The following is a 24,170-nucleotide window of genomic DNA, read 5'->3' on the forward strand; positions in this document are numbered from 1 at the left end:
TATGAAATATTTACTAATTTCAATTTATATTTTAAAACCAAAGTACGATTTTGTGTCCTTTAAATGATATCTAAAATTGTTTTTTTCGCCTTTCATTGCAAAATTGCTATGCGTATAAGCATAAATACTACATACTTGCGCGACGCCTTTCAGTTTTACTGAAAACTGCGCAGACTATGAAATGTTTTTACAGTTGGAAAATGTTCTATGATATATATCATTTTGTCAGACACTTTTCTTTTTTTGATTTGATTCTTATAATGTACCTAAAATCTGTATATTAAATAGATTTTAATATTAAAATTGTGCGTTTTACTCTTAACAGACGTATAACCAACCCGATTAACAGACCAACCGCCGATATAGCCGCATACTCAATATAGATTAACCGACCTATCTCTCGGTTAGCCGAGTGTCGGCCGTGATTATATTCAATCCCTTATAAATAATAAACACGTGGCATCCCTTGTTACTACTGGTTGTGCGGGAAAGATGAACGCAATGCTTTTCCTATCGCTGTTTTCTCTGTTGCTGATTACACGTGTAAGTACCTTGCATGAAATACTTTATACAACATTGGCTTCATTTTAAGGATGTTTGCTGCTCATTAAATAAATTTATAGTACATCAATAACAGAACTCAAAAAGCCAAGAACAACAATGCAAGGCTAGTGCCCATGTTTTTAGATGTTAGCCATTGAAAATTTGGCGGGAAATGATTCTCTCTTGATTTTTCCTACATTTAACATTGACACCTGTTTTCTTTCAAAAACTATGAAAAAATAACAAGGATTTTATCAGATTTTCAAAAGTAGCTTTTTAACAAACAATTTTTATGTTTTAAGAATATTAAAAGAAAAGTAGGGGTTAGCGCACAAAATTTTTCTAGGCAGCACATGCATAAAACTAGAGAATTTCCAATATCTGACAAAGAGTCAAAAACACGTGAAGCGAACATCCTTAAATTTTACATCTGGCAGTGATATTTTTCAAATGAAGGATACTACAAAAATTAGTATTTTGTTCCAGTTTATATTTAAAATTTTAATAAGTAAGAATCTTTAAAAAAAAAATTTTAAATTTAATTCAAGGTATTTCAATAATTGTTTTGTTTATATAAACTACCAAAATTATAAATGCCTTATTAAAAACCAAGTTCTCATGAATATTCCATTTTTTAAATTGTTTGTCACTAAAAATTGAAATTTTACATTTACGTGGCAATTTTTATCTTGAGATGATGCACCTTATTTTATTTTTAACTAAAATTTTATTCTAAAAATACTAAAATAAAAAGTAAGAGACGATATTTTGTCACAAAATTTATTAGAAAATATGCATATTTACCTGCATTATTTGAATTTTCTCCTCGTGAACGAAGCTGAATGATTTCTAATGTTTAAAATATTGCTACATAAAAATAGGGAGGTGTGGTATGATTGCCAATAAGACAACTATCCATCAAAGTTCAAATGAAGTTTGATTAATATTAAGAAAACGCTGGACTGTTCAAGCCGCGGTTGTTGATTTTATATTGAAATAACATAATTTTGATATTATTCAGTGTCAACTGAAAATATCCAGACAACATCTTCTTATGTCTTCTTATGTCTTGGATATGTTTTATGGATGTCTACCAAATGTTTTTTAAATACAGCCTACAACCAAATAAAAAGTTGATGCATTGAATTGAATGTTTATAAGTCAACTCATAAATGGTAGATATTATATTTTATCATATACTTAGACTAAATAACATATGATTTTTACTGTATGATAATAGCATTAAATCAACGTAAATTCCATATTTTTCGACTTGGTTCTTAGCGGGCTTATATGAAAAGTTTATCACATGCTTCGAGTGTTATCACATGCCTTTCCGTAACGTTATCGCATGGCATTCCGGTGATACTCAGCAAATTCCGGAAAATATACCTCAATGCTACATTTTCACTAAAAAACTTACAAAGTAGTGTACAATCTCAATTGTATTAACGAAACAATTATATGGATACTGGAAAGTATATTTTGTAAAATAATAATAAAAAAAAAAAAAAAAAAAAAAAAATCAAATTATTAGATAAATGCGTTTTTTAAAAGTTTCAAACATAATTTAGAAAGTTACGTTAAAAAAGTTTACTTTTTCAAACAGTGTTCATTATGTATATTTTTGAATCATTTCTTTTGTCGTTTCGTCCATATTAAAATGTTTTTTTCTGTTGAGGCATCTGATAGAAAGATTTCATATCGAATGTACTAAATTTGGGATCCGACTGACGTCCGTGAACTTTTCACTCTTTGAACTTCTATTTGGGAACCACGTAAAAGGATCAATATATGAATCTGTTATTTTTCTCCATTGTTGAAGAATATGATAAAAAGATCATAACAGTCATTTTTCATATTGCATGTATTATCAGCCCTCGGTCATTATCAGCCCTCGAGCCATGCGGCTCTTGGGCTGATATTGAACCTAGGGCTGATAATACAGGCGATATGAAAAATGCCATGTATTAATCTGATAATATTTATTTTCTGTAGTTTCACAACTGTCAATTGGAGAGCAACAATATTCACTTGTGTCAGTGATCTGTTGTTTTGAAAAACGATGAAAAAAATAAAAATATAATCAAATTGTATTTGTTGTTTTGGGCTGGTTTTAAATATTTTTTGTTTGTGCATAAAATTATTCAATCATTTAGGTAAATATATTTAAATGACTACACAGATTTGAAAATGTAAGATAAAGAGAATGAAGAGCACATTTTTTTGTTAGAACGTTGGAATAATATAAAAAATAATTTTTTAATTATATGGTATAAAGGGGGGAAATAAGTACCTAATACGTTGGTATATTGTTGGCACAATGTTGGCTTATATTTCTTTATTGGCATGAAATATCAATGATATTTTTTTATAAACACTGTTTTAAAAACTTTGAATTAGGCAAAATACAAAGAATTTTCTAGTTCTATGCACAGATTATCGTAGTCCTATTTGGTATGAATTTATCATTTGACTTTTTACTGAGTCCTCAATGCTCTTCAAACACAATCGTTATTCGCTAGATAATTTTTCTTTTGACTTGATTGGAATTTTCATCCAAGTTAGATTAGAATTGTTAAAACTTTTCTATCAAAAATGAGGAGACATTCATGTTAATCTGATTAAAAAAATTATATAAAAAATATTTCCTTTTTCATATCAAACATGGGCTTCACACAAATATCACTTACAAACATTAGAAAAACATTTGTCGTACATCTTACAAATATCAATTAGAAATATTATGTAAAAATGTTTATAAAATATTTCTTTTTTCATATCAAACATGTGCTTCACTCAAATATCACTAACAAACATTTGGAAAACATTTCTATCATACATCTTACAAATATCTATTAAGCATATTATCTTAAAACGTTTATGAAACAGTCTTTAACTAATATTTTCTAAATAAAATCGAAAAAATATATTGTTATGATATTATTGAAATATTCATTAGATATTACCATTTTTATATTTTTAATTAGGACAAGAAAATTATATTGATGTTACATCAAAAAGATATTTTATTATACATCAAACCTATGCTTTACATGCCCCTTTATCCTGGAACCCCTTTTAAATATGGCTGGATCCGTCCCTTCTGCTTAAGGTAAAAAAAAAAAGTGGGGGCGTGGTCTAATTCAAAATCCATAATTTTTTTTTTTATAATTTGACCAAATGTAGTTAATATCATGGCTTCGATCCTCAAATATATAATAAAAAGTATGGGTCACGGCGCTTTTATACAAGCTACGTGTTAGGCAAAATGTGTAAATTGAAAACAATTTTGTGTGATAGAAAGACAACTGAACCAAAGAGCTTTAAGATAAAATATGAGACGGCAGCTCTTATAATGGGCTTTCAGAAAATAAAAATAAAAATTATGGTTACGGGACTCGTTTTCTTGTAACAAAACAAAATAGAAATATTCATAACACATTCCATTATAAAAGTAACGCTATCTGAGTTATCTCCCCTCGTATGGCAAAGTTGAAAAAATTTAATCAACCAACAGATATTTTATATTTTTGTAAAATGCACATTACATTGAAGATCTCGACCAATTGTTTTCTGCTATTTTACAATACAAGATGGAGGAAGACACCCGAGCTACCTTAAACGTCTTTGCATACTTCGCAAAACTTACATTAAACTAAAATAAATGCAGAAAATGAGTTTTGGGTTTTCATTTATCAAACATGTCAGATTGGTTTACACAAGTGGTCCACACTTAAATTGTAATTTTTTTTTTATCTTGATAGCTACGACGTGTACTTCAGTTTTAACTAAGGCATTGTTTTATCTGTTTTTTTTTGTATCATATTTGTTGGTTACCTAAATTTCTAAAGTTCGGCAGTAGGTTCAAAGCTAGTTTTCAAATTGTTTAAATTTGATATCGTGCTTAATCACGGTAGGTATAGTGTCCGGCTGAAATTGTGTTTTTTTTTTCGAGTGAATCGCGCCATTTTTTTCTAGTGAAGATCGGGTTTGTTCGAGTGAGATTACATGCGATGAAATTGATTTACTGTTATTTCGCGAGTATAATAGTTTTAATCGTTACTGTTCATCCCACTCTATATGCTTTACATGTTTTGAGCACAAACAACGAACAAGTTCCTTTTAGTTCACTCACAATTCAGTATTTTGTTTTGCTCTTGTTTTTTCGAGAGCAATATTTAAAACGCCCGGGTTTTTCAACAAATGGTCCGTTTTTGTTTTAAATCTAAATAAGAAAGAAGATATTCTAGGGCTTAAAAAAGACTTTTTTCTAGTTTGTAAATGTAATTTAGCGGAGGACTATATTATATATTATTAATAAGTCACAAAAACATATTACTATATTGATCAAATTTAACCCTTTTCAATTAAATGATTATTTTCAGTTCTAAAAACATTTTACCATAGTTTTTCAGTATTATGATATATAACAAATCACTGGGTCCTTTTTAAAACGATCTTTAGAACCAAGTTTAGGTACTAATAATCTTTTCAATTTCATTTCATGCTACCTCTTTTTTTTTACAGTCAATTATAATTTTTGATTGATATATATTACAGTGACAAAAAAAACCACAACATATGAGCAAGAAAACTAAGGAAAAGCAGTACAAAATCAGAAAAATTCAATATGAACCCAAATATTTTACTAAAAGAGGCCTCCCCCAAATAAAAGTCACAATAATATTTGAATTGAATGTATTACTAATATCCAATAAACATTTATATAAAATACTTTATAAAGTTCATGTGTTCGAAGCGCCTTTCTGGAATCACCTTCATCTTTAACGATAAGGATGTTTAATAACCGAAACATTTGAAGAGCTTAAGGGTGTAGACCTTGGTTCAGGGAGATAACTCTTTAAATCAGTTATGTGTTTGTAAAAGTCAAGTTTCCTCAATGAATTTTAAGCATTTACCTGAAACAGATTGAAAATAATCTATGTAACCTAGAAGCTTAGAATATATTTATGAAAATGGTTGACACAAACGTACTGATGATTTTAAGAGTTATTTCCCTTAACCTAGGTCTACCTCCTTAAGTCATAAAAAAAATAGCCAAATCCACCTAAGGTCAACATTGCCTGGTTGAGTTGAAACCTTAGTTTCTGTCTGATAACGACAGTTTAAAAATAAATTACGCTTTTGGCAGATTATCCAAGAAAAGTTGACGACCAAATCTATTTCTTTGTTTTATATATATGCTGTTTGCCTTTGCAGGTTACAGCACGGTCTCGTAAGTATTTTTAAACCTTTACTTTAAGAAATCATTATTATAATAATGTTTTATTTTGAAACATAGGAATTTTTTTATTAGGCTCACGGCGCATTTGGAATGCAAAACACTTGACTGTAAGTTTCGGAGCTCTATGAGGGTCTGCGGGATGGAAGTCTTTCAATTCTTTATTCTTTAATTTATAAGATTTTTTTTTTAATCTGTATTGTATATTGTTTGCCTATTATTCTCTTTTCTCTATATTTTCGCACTCTATTATTCTCTCTTTAATTTTCTACCTATATTTTTCCAGTGGCGGATCCAGGGGGGGGTTCCGGGGGTGCGCACCCCCCCTTTATTTTTGCCGATCAATGCATTTGTATCGGGACATATGTTTTGCACCCCCCCTGCACCCCCCTTTACCCTGGGTTAGCACCCCCCCTTTCGAAAATTCCTGCATCCGCCCCTGTTTTCTCTATTCTTTATTTATTTTGCCATTTATTCTGCATGTTTAAGCACTCCAATTTTCTCTTTTCTTCATTTTTTTGTCCTCTATTCCTCTATTCTTTATTTATTTTTGCCATTCATTCTGCACATTTAGCCCAATATTGTTTATATAACCGGGAGTTTTCCGTGTTATAGTGATTCAAAGACGGAATACCAATACTTTAAACTTTATTAGCAAGGTCCGGACAGTACCAGACCTAAGACCTAAACTGACAACAAAATGACATACAAAAGCATATATAAAAAACAGTTACTATAGAAAAGGATTAGTGGCCAACGGATTAACTTGTCATGGTCAGAGTGATTTCCATCACGTCAAACATATATTTAACAATAGAATTAATTAGACACAAAGAAATGTAAAAGGTTTGATAAACGGATTAATATATTGTCACTATAGCACTTGAAATATATTGTCTGAATTTGATTTATATCTAATCGCAAATAGTCCAAATCTTCCTGGTTATATTCGCCACTACTCCACCTAAACTCGGTCTCCGAGTTGGCCGAATGAATTTTGTTATCGTCGTGGGTATCCTCCTCCACGCCGATGATGTTGCTGCGAATTGCCACGCGAGCAAATTGCAAGGGTCGAACGCACACCTCGGTTTGAATGTTTTATATCTAGATGTTGAATCTCGTGTCTACTGTTTACGTTCTCTTCCCTCAGTCTCTGCATTTCGTCTTCCATATCATTTAAGATGCGATTGTAGTGCATGTCAGTATTTTTAAACTCCATTGTTAAGCGTTGTCTGGCGTTGGTTAAATTACGGTTTTCCTCTTTCAAACGCACTATTTCTATTTCAAAATTTTTAGTTTCACTTGCATGTTCAGCTAACTCCCGCTCGATCGTTTGGATTAACCGAACACGTTTTAAACGTTCCAAATTTAAATTGTCCAAACTGTTCCTTAACATCACGTTTTCTTGTATTACTGTATCTAATTTAGAATTTTCACACTTCAGCACAGCGATTTCTTTGATGAAGTTTCGGTTAGACTCTTTCAACTTGTTAATGTGTTGTTTCGCGGATTTATCCTGTATGGAGCACGTAAAAGCGGAGAGTTCCTTATCCTCAAGTCCTTGAAACGGAAATTGAGACATTTGTTTCTTCTCAATAAACGTTCTCATTCGGTCGCTGTCTCTTTGGATTTTGGATTTCGACTTTTTCTTCGGTTTTCGGATTTCACATGACTTAACGTGAAAATTGCACATACGGGCAAAATGTCCATGGTGTCTGCACTTGTAACAATAAGCGTTAACTGCATAACACCGATGGTAGGTGAAAACATTCAATGTCTTACCGCAATATTTGCACAGAAAGTCCAAACAGGTATCGGCTTTTCTCATCGGAAACGGATGTCCATTTCTGCAAGGCTGGAAATTCCAGGATCCTTCCATACTGTTGCTTCTGAAGGTATTTATATATACTAGTTTGGGGGAACTAGCTCAAGATCGTGCCGCGGGTACCTCCACCAATATATAACCGGGCGTTTTCCGTGTTATAGTAATTCAAGACGGAATACCAATACTTTAAACTTTATTAGCAAGGTCCGGACAGTACCAGACCTAAGACCTAAACTGACAACAAAATGACATACAAAAGCATATATAAAAAACAGTTACTATAGAAAAGGATTAGTGGCCAACGGATTAACTTGTCATGGTCAGAGTGATTTCCATCACGTCAAACATATATTTAACAATAGAATTAATTAGACACAAAGAAATGTAAAAGGTTTGATAAACGGATTAATATATTGTCACTATAGCACTTGAAATATATTGTCTGAATTTGATTTATATCTAATCGCAAATAGTCCAAATCTTCCTGGTTATATTTATCCTGTGAATCCCATCTAGACCCAATCTCCCATACAGACAGAGTTATCGTCCTTTCCTCGGCAAGGACGATAACTCTGTCGGTATGGGAGATTGATCATAGACCCTAATCAAGATTGCACTTGAAACACAAGAAGGACATATTTTTAAAACTAAATTAATACATTGTCTCAATAAATGTAGCTGCAGTGATACCAAATTTGTATAACTAAGAAAATGTTGAAGACCTAAAATTTTACGACTGCATAAAATGTGATACGACATTTCTCTGCTCTTGACAGTTAAAATTGTAAACTAAAAGCAAGAGGTTTGTCGAATATGTTTCTCTAGTGTATGTTAGTTTTTTGTTTTGTTTAAGTTTGTCACAAACATGTTGATTTGTTTATATGACAATAAAGATTCTTATTAATTTTAAGATAATATTTACGCAAACTTTGTCTTTCTTCTTCACTGATCTTCAAAGAAATGAGTTCTTTCTATTTGACAAGCATGGTCGCATGAATAAGTACTCACCCTCGAAAAACATATATGTGGAGAGTTCTCTCATTGGCACTCATACCACATCTTATATCTATGCCAAACGTCTGTTAGTAAAAATTCGTCTCTGAGATACCACTTAGGGAGCTACCATTTGATATTTATAGGGGGACTTGGATGAAATTTGAAAAAAAGGCAGGATGACAATTTATGTGAAAAAAGTCAGAATAAACTAACAAAAAAGGCAGGACCGAATAGAGTGAAAAATAAAAACTTAAGGCAGGACCGAATAGAGTGAAAAATAAAAAAAGGCAGGACAGAGATTACAACTAAAAAAAAATGCAGGACATAATTTTTTATTCTAGCCACCCCCACCACCCATAAAAATCAAATGGTAGCTCCCTTATTATATAAGAAATCAGGATCACAATCTACTAGAAATATCCAGCGATTTCATGTTTTCTAGCACGATTAAGATTATAACGTAGCAATTATTTTAAAGTGAGAAACATAAGAAACTTTTTTACATAAAATATCTATATATTTAAGCTCCAGCACCTCCGGAACCTCCAGTCTATCGAAGTAAGTCACAACCATTATACTACGTTACAGCAAGATATGTCAGGGAAGTCAGAAACAAGCATTCCAGAAAGACACACACAAATAGAAACCATGATCAGTGTATAGTAAAATGACACACTACACTTATATGTCAGAGTAAGCAGAAACATGCACTACCGAAAGGCACAAACAAATAGAAATCACAATCAGTGTATAGTAAAATGACACATTATACTGACGTGTCAAGGTAAGCAGAAACACGCACTTCAGAAAGACACATACAAATTGAAACTATATTCAGTGTGTAGTAAAATGACACAGTATACTGACGTGTCAAGGTAAGCAGAAACACGCACTTCAGAAAGATACATACAAATTGAAACTATATTCAGTGTGTAGTAAAATGACATATTATACTGACGTGTCAGGGTAGGCAGAAACAAGCACTACAGAAAGGCACATACAATTAGAAACTATGATCAGTGTATAGTAAAATGACACATTACGCTGATATATCAGGGTAAGCAGAAACAAGCACTAAAAATAACACTTACAAATAGAAACTATGATCATTACTAGTATATAGTAAAATGACACATTACACCAACATGTCAATATAAGCAGAAACAAGCACTACAGAAAGGCACATACAAATAGAAATCACGACCAGTGTATAGTAAAATGACACATTAGATTGATATGTCAGGGTAGTCAGAAACATGCACTACAGAAAGGCACATACTAGTACACATAGAAACCATGATCAGTGTGTAGTAAAATGACATACTACACTGATGTATTGTTTGTTTTGTACTACAAAAGATCTACCTACACAGATATACTGGTCGGAAATTTTCAGATATACAGGTTGGAAATTTTCAGATTAAGAACCTAATTTAAAAGTTCATTGTTTTTACTTATTAATTTTCAATATGCCGTTTCAGAATCTACTGGACTATGGGTAATTTTATTGTTCGTACCCCAAAATGAAAAGACTGTCACGTCATTGGTTGAATTTCAATTATTTAGGACGTCTTTAACCAATCACGACGCTTTGGCTTTGGTGTACTTTTGAAAATATTACTCAGAATACGTTAGATTCTGAAACGGCGAACTACCCGACAGTAGACATCCTAACGAGCAGACCTACAGAAAGCAGGATTATCCCAGAAAGCAAGATTATCCGACAGTAGACATCCTAACGGACAGACCTACAAAAATCAATATCATCATACAGTAGACATCCTGACGGACAGACCTACAGAAAGCAAGATTATCCGACAGAAGACATCCTGACGAACAGACCTAAAGAAAGCAGGATTATCCGAGAGTAGACATTCTGACGGGCAGACCTCCAGAAAGCAGGATTATCCGACGTAGACATCCTGACGGGTAGACCTCCAGAAAGAAGGATTATTGATAGTAGACTTCCTGACGGGCAGACCTACAGAAAGCAGATTATTCGATAGTAGACAACCTGATGGGCAGACCTACAGAAAGCAGGACTATTCGATAGTAGACATCCTGACGGACAGACCTACAGAAAGCAGGATTATTCGATAGTAGACAACCTGACGGGCAGACCTACAGCAAGCAGGATTATTCGATAGTAGACACCCTGACGGGCAGACCTCCAGAAAGCAGGATTTTTCGATAGTAGACATCCTGACGGGCAGACCTACAGCAAGCAGGATTATTCGGCAGTAGACATCCTGACGGGTAGACCTACAGAAAGCAGGATTATTCGATAGTAGACAACCTGACGGGCAGACCTACAGAAAGCAGGATTATTCGATAGTAGGCAATCTGACGGGCAGACCTACAGAAAGCAGAATGATTCGATAGTAGGCAATCTGACGGGCAGACCTACAGAAATCAGGATGATTCGACAGTAGACATCCTGACGGGCAGACCTACAGAAGGCAGGATTATTCGATAGTAGACATCCTGACGGGCAGACCTACAGAAAGCAGGATGATTCGACAGTAGACATCCTGACGGGCAGACCTACAGAAGGCAGGATTATTCGATAGTAGACATCCTGACTGGCAGGCCTCCAGAAAGCAGGATTATTCGATAGTAGACAACCTGACGGACAGACCAACAAAGCGCAGGATCTGGATTCAGATCACATCATTACCAGTACAATTTTAACAAACAGCAACAAGTTAACATGATAATTAAATTTTCCAATGTCAATATTGTCATACGTTCATAAGAAAAATCGACACAAGTACATATTACCTGTCAAAAAAGAAAACGTACTGTTGAATTTAAAAATTGACAATAAAAGGATAATCCCCTACCTGTTTAACACTAATATTGTTCGACATCATATATACATTTGTAATATCAAACATATTTTCTTTTTTTAAGGATGCCTCAAGAAAATAGCGGATGTTTTCTTTGTTGTTGATACATCCAGTAGTTTGGATATAAGTTCTAATGTCATAAAAGAATTAGATTTTGTGGGTGAGGTCATTACAGCGTTTGATCTGGGTAAAGACCAGGTGCGGACCGGAATGATGACATTTGCAACCAATACGGAACTATTGTTCAAACTAGATGACTTTAAAACAAAGAAAGAAATTGCCGAAATTTTATATGATAGGAAGAATCTTGTGAAATATCGATGGAAAGGTGGCAATACTAATATTGGTAAAGCTTTAAGACTTTTAATGGACGAAGGACTATCCGCGTCACATGGTAGCCGTGCTGACGTTCCACAAATAGCCGTGATCATAACCGACGGAGACCCAAACGATAGGGATGACTTTGCCAGTGCTCTCCTGGAACTAAGAAAAAAGAATTTTATTGTATTTGCTATAGGTATTTTATTATGTTAGATGAGTAAGGATTGTGCTTAAGGATGAAGTCATGTGTGAAATTTAAAAAATCTGGAATTTAAAGATGAGTACTGTCAATCAGAATAGCATTAGTTAAGGAATTAAATACTAGTAAGCTAAAAATACTGATAGGTTATGGAACCTTTTCGAGATATTTGATTTAAAAAAAAACGGCTGACTTTTACCTTATATATCTAGCATTGGCATTATTTTGGTCTCAAATTGTAAGAAAAGAAATCTAGAATCATCTTAAATTTTGGTGATGATCTTTCATGAGTATTGAACTAGACCGACAAGCTGAGTTGGATTTTTAACGTGCTAGTTAACAAGGTCGTCCTGTCGCCCTTCTCGGACACAATATTCTTAATTCTGGATGACCAGTTTTTACTCTTTAGGGGATGAACATTTGATATTGTAGGGGAAGGGTTGGGGAATTGTTTTCTTCCGGATTGATCATTTGCTTTCATCTACTTTACGCATGCTTATTTTTTTCCACGGAATCAAACCCAAGACTACGAGACCAGTAATTCGTTTCATGTATTTGTTTTCATAATATAGCAAATTAATTACATACAATAGGAAAGGGATCGTTTGAAAAAATTCACATTCCTTGTTTTTGTTATTGTTTAACCGTTTTTTACTGCGTTTTGACAGTTTAAAATTATTTCTATATAAAAACACAGCAGATGGGATCTTTTGTTTACCGCACGTTAGCGTGTCCCCCCCCCCCCCCACAATATGGCAATCCAGTTAATCATATTTCATCAATTTAAAGTGCTATCTTACACTCATTTTTTACGGGAAAATATCCCTGGAAAATATATGAAATGAGTTTGCTTCTAAACTAAATGCAAAACAATTGTCTCTCTACGCATGAGTCACTGCAGTTTGTAAGGCTAATTAGACTGACTTTTACAATAAAATACAAAATTATTCATGCTAAAATTGAGTAAAAATAAATTTTAAAAAAGGAAGAAACCAGTCTGCAAAACTTCGCCAATCTGTTTTTATCTTTTTATATATTGGCTGTACATGTGTAATATTTATTGGTTGAAGTCGTTAGAATTATCCTTTTTATATGAACAACACTATAATAGGTACAATTTCCAACTATAAAGTGTCACATGATTAATACTACTATTTGATTGGTTCTATAATCTACTCTTTCTCTGATCTGCAAGTAAAGTAAAAATTTTGGACATTTACAGTAGCAATTCATGTAGCAAAAATGTATAGAAGAAGAAAAAAAATAATCTCACATCTTTTACAATATAATTGAAGATGAAAATGGGGAAAGTGTCAAAGAGACAACAACCCGACCAAAGAGCAGAAAACAGCCCAAGGTCACCTATGGGTCTTCAAAGCAGTGAGAAAATCCCGCTCCTAAACAATATATATACTAGTTCTGCGAAATGGACGTCACACTTAACTCCGAAACATATAAATGAACCGAAATTATGTAAAAAAAAACAAAAAAAAAAACACAAGACTACGCTGTTAAAATCGTTCGAAGAAATTACATGTTAAGTTCTAAACGTCAGTTTAGAATTGGGTTTAATTTCTAAATACATTTCTCAGTAAGCACATTAAATGTAAACATGTCTTGAATTTAAACACTTTTAAATATGTTAAGAATGAAAGTGTTTAGGAATAAAACACTTATTTCTAAGCTAAACACGTTCCTTTACATAATCATAAACACATTGTACTGATACCCGTTTATTCCAAAACGTGTAAAAAAAAAGTGCACAAAAGATGTGTTGAGAATTGTGTTTAGGATCTAAACACCATTTTTACAGTGTAACAAAGGGTACAAGTTTCTGACTCGTGACAGGAGCAAACAATCGGCGGGGTTTTGTGAGATCTCAACCCTCCGCCTATACCTCTAGCCAATTCGGAATAAACAAACACACAGTAATACACACAGTAAATCTCAGTTCAAAGAAGTCCGGATACATGCTTTTAACCCACTGTCTCGTCCGAATGAGATAGTTAGCATTTGTTTAAATAAGATATACATCATATACATACTAGTAGTTAACTTTTCAGTAATTATGATGTATTCTTTATCTCTTAAAGGTGTTGGTCCAGATCGTAGACCTGATAACTTGAGAAAAATTGCTGGCGATCCGGAACGGGTATTTGAGTTGGAAGATTATGGCGGTCTTAGATCAATCGGAAAGGAATTGGTAGATAAAGTGTGCGATAGAGAACAAAGTAAACACCATTTGTTTTATCAGAATACGTTTTTAAGTTTTCAATTTATAAAGATTAGCTATCCATATCAGAACGACCCCATGCATTATGAGGGTCACGATAGGCAGTCCTTAATTTCAGTATTCTTTAAAATGTTACTGATCTTTAAAAATAGCGCTTAATAATTAGGTAAATTATTCTACTATCAAATGTTTCCATAATTACTGGTTTATGATATTTATTATTTGTTGTCTGTACATTGCTCATTTCTGTAACCAATATTGTATTACCTAATTCTTTTATTTTTCACAGTTAACTATTATACGTTTGCACCCCATTATTCTCTATTCGTTGACTTTTTTGCTCATTTTTAATTTCTTTGTTCATTTTTTTAAAGCTATTATTCTCTATTCTGTAAACCCCATCCAGATCTTATAAAAATTTGCAAGTGAAAAACAATTTAATTTAACTCTTAGATCACAGACTTTAATGAGTTCTTGTTATTTGTTTTATCTCATTGTTTGTAAAATGCTAATAAGGAATATTATTGTATAGCAATAAATATTATATAATATTTCCCACAGAAAGTAACCAAAAGTTAGCGTGCAATAAATTCTAATATTGCACTAGTGCAATAAATCTTCAAAATTCATGACGTCATCAACGACAAAATCTTAGTTTAAACCAATTTTTAGTTTCAAATATTATATTGCTATACAATAAAAGGGTTATTGCATGAATATTGGGGAATATCGTCCCTCGTAGAATATATATTGTACTCGCAAGCTCGTGCAAAATAAAATTCTACTCGGGACAATATTCCCCAATATTCATGCAATAACCCTATATTATTGAACATGCATGTTGAATGCATATTCTATTTTGTCGCCTTTCTCCGTAAGCAAAAACAACTGTACTCTATATCATAATGTGTGTGCAACCAGGGAACACAATATTGTTTTAATACAGTAAAAAGAGCTACAATGTTGTTTTTATCTAATCGAAATTTTTCCAACCCATAAGTTAGTATAATCAATCATTTAAAGGTTATCCAACAAAATCAAATTTTTTATATATAAGTGTTGTGTTTCCGATTAATTGGTCAGGTATAATTTCTGTTCTTGATTGATATGATTTTTAGATGCATTTGTGTTAATTTATAAGTTAATTACTATTTATATTAATTTATAAAATTTGTAATTTCAGACGATGAAGAAAAACCGGATCCATGCGAAAAAGAAGAACGTGAGATTTCATGATTGTATTCATACACACACACACGCGCGCACAAACCATGTATTATATTGTTTCTAATGCATACAATGGGTTTCCAGTTTCTAGATCAATGGCAATCATACCACATCTTCTTTTTTATATTTAATATGTATGCCAGGAACGGTTTGTAGATTAGTAATAAATCGCTCTTTTATAATTCAAAATTGTTACAATATCCCGGAGGAAATCTTTGTAGGATTTCCTTACATTTACAGCATTCAAATGAACAGACTCATAAACAATACAGTAACGAAATAGAATGAACATTCAGAACTACACTAATGAATTGGTTTTCTGGATGAAAAGACAAAAATTAATGTGTATGAAAAATGTCAGTTCTCATGGTAAAGTTATGTCCATCCTTGTTCATAACAACTATTATACTATACGGGCATTAGGCCCTGTTTAAGACTATACACATTTTTTAAATATCAATTAACAGTGATTTATTACTTATCCATTTTTTATTTGTTCGGTGTGCGCATACTTTTCCAATCCTAAATATACTTAAAGATAATTTTATAAAACACTAGAACGCACCCGCGATATTAGTAGTGTCAACCCTGTGATTATGACCCGTATATATAGCAAAATCAAATACACCGTTTGGTGGTGCGCCTGTCAGATGCGGAACGTACAGATAAGGTAATAGGTAACAGGTGAATATACTATTGGTATCGGTATCGGATTCGACCCGGAACTTGTTAATTATTGGCAATATTAATTATGTGGAAAACAAAAGGGTCTGGAGTGGTGTCATTTTTAATCTACACCATTGTCCTATATTAGCTATATATAAAGTTGAATTCTTTGATTTGTCGTTTTTACCCGATGACGGCTGATAAATTGGACCTCGTTATTTTAGTATTATAGAAGGAAAATCAAGAAATTTTTCAAAATATACAATTTTTTTCAAGGTTCGTTTCGATGGTAACTGATAAAATGTGACCCTTTTATATGTTTAAAACAGCGTTTTTTTAAAGTTGTGAGGGCAAATTTAAGATGATGAATGGTAACTTTTAAATTTGAATTAATATTTGGGCCAAATATGGCCCTTACTGCCTACTCCTTTTCAACGTAGAATTTAATATTTTAATGTTTGCTTCTTGTGTGATTCCGTACAGAGTCGCTTTAAGTCGGGTTTGTTTCTAACTTCCCTTTTAGCTTTTCAATAACAAATATTTTTTGAAACTGCTTACTGGTATAAAGTGTGTGATAGATCACCTTAGCTGTATTTAGCAAAACTTTTAGAAATTTTTGGTCCTCAATGCTCTTCAACTTCATACCTTATTTGGCCTTTTTAAACATTTTTGATTCGAGCGTCGCTGACGAGTCTTTTGTAGACAAAACGCGCGTCTGGCGTAAATATAAAATTTCAATCCTGTTATCTATGATGTGTTTATTTACTAATAATTGTATGTTAATGTTCATCATAATGTGAAAATTGTACATCAAATTTTGGATCGGAGTTATAGCACATTGTTTGGTGCTTAAAGTATCCTTTAAGGTTTCCATATTAATTTTTAGACAGATGTCATAAGATTATAACAAGTCCGTTATATGTACATTCTTCAAATTTATACATCGTTTGAGAAGTTTATCTTAAATAATGAAAGACTGTCGTTCATATTTTTTTCATTCCCTGTGGTATTTCCTTATTTTTATTTACCTTTATTACCACAGTTATAATATACTGCATGGACATCGTGACCTTGATAACGAACATGTCGTTTATTGTAGCACGAATATCTTTATGTGATATACATTTCAATTGATATTTTATAGTGTGTCTTTCTATGTTGTAATGTTACACTACTATTTCATGTTAGGGTGAAGGTTGGCGCCTGTTAAAACGTTTAAACCCGCTGCATTTGTTTGTACCTGTCCTAAGTCAGGAACCTGTTGTTCAGTGGTCGTCGTTTGTTGATGTGGTTTATAAGTGTTTCTCGTTTCTCGTTTTTTATATAGATTAGACCGTTGGCTTTCCTGTTTGAATTGATTTAAACTAGTCATTGTGGGGCCCTTTGTAGCTTGCTGTTCTGTGTGAACCTAGGCTCCGTGTTGAAGGCCGTACTTTGACCTATAATTGTATACTTTTTACACATTATGACTTTTGGATGGAGAGTTTCTCATTGGCACTCATACCACATCTTGTTATTTCTATGTTTTATAGCATGTGATGGAGCAATGGCAGACGTCATTTTTGTAGCAGATAGCTCAAGAAGCCTAGGAGATATATCGTTTAATAAATTGAAACAGTTTGCGAAAGCCGTAGTGAAGAGATTTACTGTCAGTCCTATTGACATACAAGTTGGTTTCATAAATTTTGGAAATGATCCCATATTTGAATTTAAGCTCAACAGTTACAGAGATCAAGATGAAGTAATGAAGGCAATTTCTAAGGTCCAATATTTAGACACCGCAGATAGTATGCAGCTAACATATACAGGCAAAGCACTACAAATGCTGATACAAAAAGGATTCTTAAAACAAAATGGCGGGCGTGGTGGAAAAGTTCCTAAAATTGCAATTATCATTACGGATGGTGAACCAACAGATATTGATGCTACACACAGACTTGCAAAAGAAGCAAAACAACAAGGAATAATTATATTTGCCATTGGTATGTATAGTTATCCCATTGTAAACTTAATGTCTTTGTATACCTATACAATAAGGTAAAAAAAAAACATTATACTGATTTTCGTGGCCACGACACGTGGTGTTTCTGGACCATCCAAAATTGTTTGTAACTATTGCTACACAAAAAATTAAATAGAAATGGTACCTCGTATTCAATTATCTACTCCCTGAAAATTATATATAGAAAGTTTACAATGCCGATAGAAGATACATTCCAAATATGTGCACTCTAAAATAATAAACGCTGGTTACAAATTTTGACATTAAACTGTACATAATCGTTTTCTTGAACAGTGACAAAAACATCTATATCCTACAATCTTATACGACACGGTTTTTTTTTTTTCTCGAAATTTGATCATTCTTTTTGCAACATATTTTCTTTAGATTAAAAAGGACAGATACCAAAGAATTAATTTTGCACATGCGTTCTTACAGGAATTAAGTTTATTATCCCCATTACAGCACCTAAACATATGAATAAAAGATAAACAAATACGTACGAAGAGCATAATCATAGCTTATTTTTCAAGCGCGGATCATGCCATTTTTAAAATTAAAAAAAATCAAATCGAGAAGGGGGATTCCAACCCCCGGAACCGCCGCCTCCAGGATTCTCCAATGTTTTTGTGTAGCATTTTAAAAACATATGATATTTGTACATCTTTGTTTGCTTCTAATGTGCATGATAGTATTGTCCATTGTTTGTTACAAGTATAATATAAAGTTGCACATGTGTATATTGTTGTAGGTGTTGGTCAATGGAGGAAACAAGATGAGATAAACTTATTGGCATCTGATCCAGACACCACACATGCGTTCGTGGTAGAAAACTATGATTCTTTATCATTTATTGAAGCCGGATTAGCAAAGAAAACTTGCACAGGTACTATTGTACACATACGACGAGTTTGTCAATATAACGGAACTATGAACAACTGTCATACAAGTGGAAGGTTTAGCTAGATATAAAACAAGATTCAATCCATCATTTTCGTCGGAAAATGTCTGTAACAAGGCAGGAATATGGCAGTTGGTTTTCACTTGTACCGTTGATTGATAGCGTTTGTTTTTTTGTCAATTTTTATGGACTATCCCTTTTAGAATTTGCCTGGGAGTTCGCCATTTTTGTTATACTTTTTGTTAATATGTTAATTGGTGAAAACCGTGTAAAATATATAAACAGTGACAGAGCATATCAAAATATTATAATTACATTTTTTAGCTAGGATCATGAAAACACTTTTTTGATAACGTTTTTATTTAATTTACCTGTGCACTTTATTGTGGGACCTCGTGTCATCATGAATGATAAATTTTATTGTGTAATGAAGTTGATTAAGCCGAATAACGCGAGATTGCAGTGTAGCCAATCAGAACAACGTATTATAATGAAACATACATCTAATGTAATTATTAAGTATAATATATCTCAGGCGGAAACCCAGTTGAAATAAAACAAAAGAATCGAAGCTCTTTGTTAGAGAAGGCGATAAATGCTTACTGTAATGTTTACTATAGTAACAAAAATTTTAAATATTAATAGAATCAAATAAAACGACAATTTTCTTCTCAATTACTAAGTGTTTTATTTTAAAAACACCATTTGCATAAGTTATCAATTTATCTATTACATAGTAATGCAGAACAATTAGATATCAAGTCGACGACATGGGTACTTATCAAGTTGGATGTAGAAAAGGCATAACCTCCGATTTAAAAAAAAAATTACCACGAACGGAGAACATTTCAATCTATTAGTTCAGTAATTTTCGTGTCTGCCCTTCCATTATGTGACTCAAGAAAAATTCCAAAAAATGGGTAACAATTGTATCGAAAAGAGAAAATCGAGTGCACCTTTTTATGTTAGGGCGTGTTTGAGGTGTATATTTTGTCTTTAAAACGTACATAGCAAAAGTATTTGATATATCATCTCGTTTCAGATTCTATCATTTTTGGACGTAATGGGGAGATAATTTTGACGAAGTAGAATCCTGACTGATCAATTCTTAATTACTGTACATGTTAAATATGTTTCATTAGAATCCTTAATTTTGATTGGCTGACAACAAACTCCAGGCACTCCCACATCAGATTTTATTTAATGAATGGCTATTATTTATTTTGAATTTATTGAACCATAAAACTAATTTTTTTACTCCTCACATTGAATAATCCGCGAAGCGGATTATGTAACATGTGAAGAGTCAAAAATTAGTTTTATGGTTCAATAAAATCAAAATAAATTATTGCCATTCATTATAAATAAATTTTCATCAAAAATAAGGCTCAAAGAATTTTTTATATTATTTATATTAACAATAACAACGTACACACATGTTGGCGTATGAATACACAACGTTAGAGTGGGCGTGTCGCCATAAAAATTGACAGCATGGAAAATGAAACTAATAATTTTAACCAATCAGAATTAAGACAGTAAATACACCAAATTTATTTATTATCGTATAAAAAACAACAGCTAGGACTGCACGTGCTATCTCTGACAATGTTGAAACAATGCATCGAAAAACAAACGAAGCTCTTGAATAACTCTTAATTTCATTGTTGTAGCATAAAATGTAATTATAAGAATTGAAGGCTTCTTTTTATAATTTCATAGAGTTGTAAAAGCGTCGATCGTCCACAAATTTGTGATATGAAGCGCTTCCGCGCTGCATACAAAACATGCTTCTGTCAGCGCTTTACACCCCAATAAAATTATAAAAAGAAGCATTCAATTCTTAAATAATATTTTGTTTTGTTTCAGCTGCTATCCAAGCGATATCGAAGAAACCCCGAATCTATAGCTAGGAATTTCAAGCATTAACTATAGGTATGGTATATTTTAAAATCAATTTGTAACATGTGACATGCATAAGACAAAAAAATAACATTTTATAGAACTCGTGGGTTCGAAAAGCTTCTATGGAAAAAGCTACAACAGGAACGCGTAGATCCCAAACATTGGAAACTGGGCTGATATGCATAAAACCACTTAAGTTAATTATCCAATCGTATTACTAATTTATCGCAGGACATGTAGAAAAATCCGTCCGTTCGGAACAAATCTGAACTTAAGTAGTTTCATGCATATCAGCGCAGGTGTATAAACCCTTCACACATGACGAGCTTTATGACCAAACGGTACCAAAAATGAATAGCAAAATTCATCTAAGGTCAAGTTAGCCTGAGGGAGTTTGAACCTTATTTTTTAATGATTTCTAAATTTATTAACTAAGCATTTTATATAAAGTAAGTTATAAATCATGTCAGTACCGAAGCCCTGAATACTGAGCTGATACACACGGGTACTAACAGTCCACCTGCAGTCGTACATAGGAATTGTGCTTAAAGTATGCTTTAATACTATGGAATCTACAAAGGAGGAAATGACATGATTTCTCTTCAATGTTTCTAAAAAAATAAACGTTCAATGTGCCATTCGATATGGTTCTGCTTGATACGTTGATAATTTGTTTGCGATAACGCTCTCCAACTTTAAAAATAAATTACGGATTTGCCATTTGAAACAGTTCTAATCCGATGTATTTTTCAGTGAATATAACAGTAATATCGTAGCCATTTGCAAAGATTACGGACGATCCAATGTACCTTAAAAAATTTCCAAATAGTTGAATACATGAAATTTAAAATAAAAACTTAAAAATAAATGCATATAACTATGAAATAAAACAAGAATTAAAAAAAAAACAAAAAAACACCAAACAAAAACAAAACGGACAACAAAAATAATATAATTATTATAGATCTATAGTAATCTCAACCGATTTATTCGCAAATTTCTAGAAATTCATGACAACTGTTTCCTTGAACTTTCCTACAAGTTCGCAACGATGCTGAGTACTTTATGTTACATTTCACAGATATGACGACGGATTTTCGAATTGTCGTAACCGCGTGCACAATCCTGTCCTCTTTTCCCCGAATGAAACGTTTTACCGAATTTGTTCTTGCATGAGAAACACGACGGGTGCCCTATGTAGATGATTTGCCTAACCTACTGGGGTACCTGAGATCCCCCGGTTTTTGGTGGGGTTCGTGTTGCTCAGTCTTTAGTTTTCTATATATATATGATATGTTTTGTATACTGTTGTTTGTCTGTTTGTCTTTTTCTTTTTATGCCATGGCGTTGTCAGTTTATTTTCGACTTATGAGTCTGAATGTCCCTTTGTATTTATCTTTCGTCTCTCTTTCACTGGCATCCAATTATTCTTGTAACTAAGATATATTTTTCAATTGAAAGGAACAACACGTAAACAATTATGATTTCATATATTATTGTTATGTTGTGTTGTTGGATTTTATTGTCTCAAGGTATATTTAGATTGTTGTAACACACTTGTTTTAAACTTAAATTCAAAATTTAATCAATTAAACAGCTTTGTCTCTATAGTTATACATTCTAGAATGTTCACAGAGCTATATTAAATTTAACAATAATATAGAATTATTGCCGTTTGTTTCGGTAAATACGTGGTTTAAGTGACTTTTGAAAATTGATAATCACCTCGGCCGTTGGCCTCGGTGAATATCAGTTTTTCAAAAGTAAACAAACCAAATATTTACTTCATCATTCAACATATGAATGTAAATTTGTGTAATACATGTCATTTACAACACATGCACATATGTACAAACCCACACGCATTATGTCATAAAGTGCCTATCATTGCATGATATTCTACACATTTACTTAAATGTTATAGACATTTACAATATTGATATTTAGTTAATAATCTAAATAAACTTAATATTTGTTTTGCTTTTTTCAGATCTGATGAAAACTGAACTGTTCAATGGAGATGAAGCCTTTGTATATATATAATTATACTCTTTTGTATTAATAATCATTAAAGATGATGGAAACATTTTCCTTTATAGATATTTTTATTTCATTTTTGAATTAATAAAAGGCAACATTAGTATACCGCTGTTCAATACTCATAAATCTATTAAGCGAAAACAAATCCGGGTCAAAAACCAAAACCGAGGGAAACACATCAACTATAAGAGGAAACAACAGAACAACAGTGAACTGCAACAAAAACAAACGCAAACATACATAGAAACGGACCATTTGATAACAACTGCCATATTCCTGACTTGGTACAGGACATTTTAAGAACAAATAGTGGGTTGAACCTGGTTTTATGGCTAACCAAACCTCTCGCTAATATGACAATGTTAAAAATACCGCTAAAATGACAACATTACGTGACAGGAATACAGTACCAATAAACACAAAAACACCCAGGACACTCCGACAGAGAAATACATAAATAAATAATAATATAGTAGATTACAACATGTAAACAACAGAATAATAACGGACACCTCCCATGAATTTACGACAGTACACCAGGACACAACAATAGAATATTAACATTACAGTACAATGAGAACCAGAGTGATTCATAATTAATATTTCATAAGGTATTTTTTTTTTATATAGAACAAATTCTGCAATTTAATACATTTTTTTCAACAACAAAAATTTTGAAATTTTTAGTGTGTTTTAACTTTAACCATAATCGTTTCCACTAATCAAAACTGCGAATGATTTATCGACAGAGGATGATAATACCACCGGGAACTAACAGTACACAAGCAGTGGTATCGACCCAGTGATAGTAAAAAAAATACCATCGGGAACAAACTGTCCACAAGCTGTGGTATCGACCCAGTCCTATTACATTAAACATTTTATCAATTTGTGCGTCCTCTACAATTTACGTCACGAGTCCTAGGAAAGTTCAAACCAAAACATATTGAAAGCCAGGAGTGTATAAAACATTTAACATGAAAACAAGTGGGACTTCAAAAAAATGAAATTTGGCTGTTTTTTGTAGGACCCTGTTGATCATATACACCTTCACATCGTTAGTTCTTATAATCCATGGCTTTTCAGAATGTTTGGGTTTGAGCGTTCTTCATAAATGAAGATCCAGAAAAAAGCTACAATAGCATTTATTAAAAAAGGGATATTTTCATTTACTAACCCTGGGTCGATATCATTGCACGTGGAATGTCAATATAAATA

The 24,170-nt window shown here is 32.6% G+C and overlaps 1 protein-coding gene across 1 annotated transcript; it reads left to right on the forward strand.

Moving 5' to 3' along the window:
* The first annotated feature begins 454 nt into the window (after positions 1-454).
* LOC143076063 (matrilin-1-like) lies at positions 455-23,008 on the forward strand. Its single transcript, XM_076251694.1, has 10 exons — positions 455-543; positions 5,767-5,782; positions 9,135-9,167; positions 11,523-11,975; positions 14,072-14,209; positions 15,395-15,433; positions 17,637-18,086; positions 18,858-18,992; positions 20,877-20,942; positions 22,903-23,008. The coding sequence occupies exons 1-9, from the start codon at positions 493-495 to the stop codon at positions 20,918-20,920; spliced, it is 1,359 nt and encodes a 452-aa protein (XP_076107809.1). The 5' UTR covers positions 455-492; the 3' UTR covers positions 20,921-20,942; positions 22,903-23,008.
* Positions 23,009-24,170: the final 1,162 nt, after the last annotated feature.

This window comes from Mytilus galloprovincialis, chromosome 5 (genome assembly GCF_965363235.1).
Source record: "Mytilus galloprovincialis chromosome 5, xbMytGall1.hap1.1, whole genome shotgun sequence".
Lineage (NCBI taxonomy): Eukaryota > Metazoa > Mollusca > Bivalvia > Mytilida > Mytilidae > Mytilus > Mytilus galloprovincialis.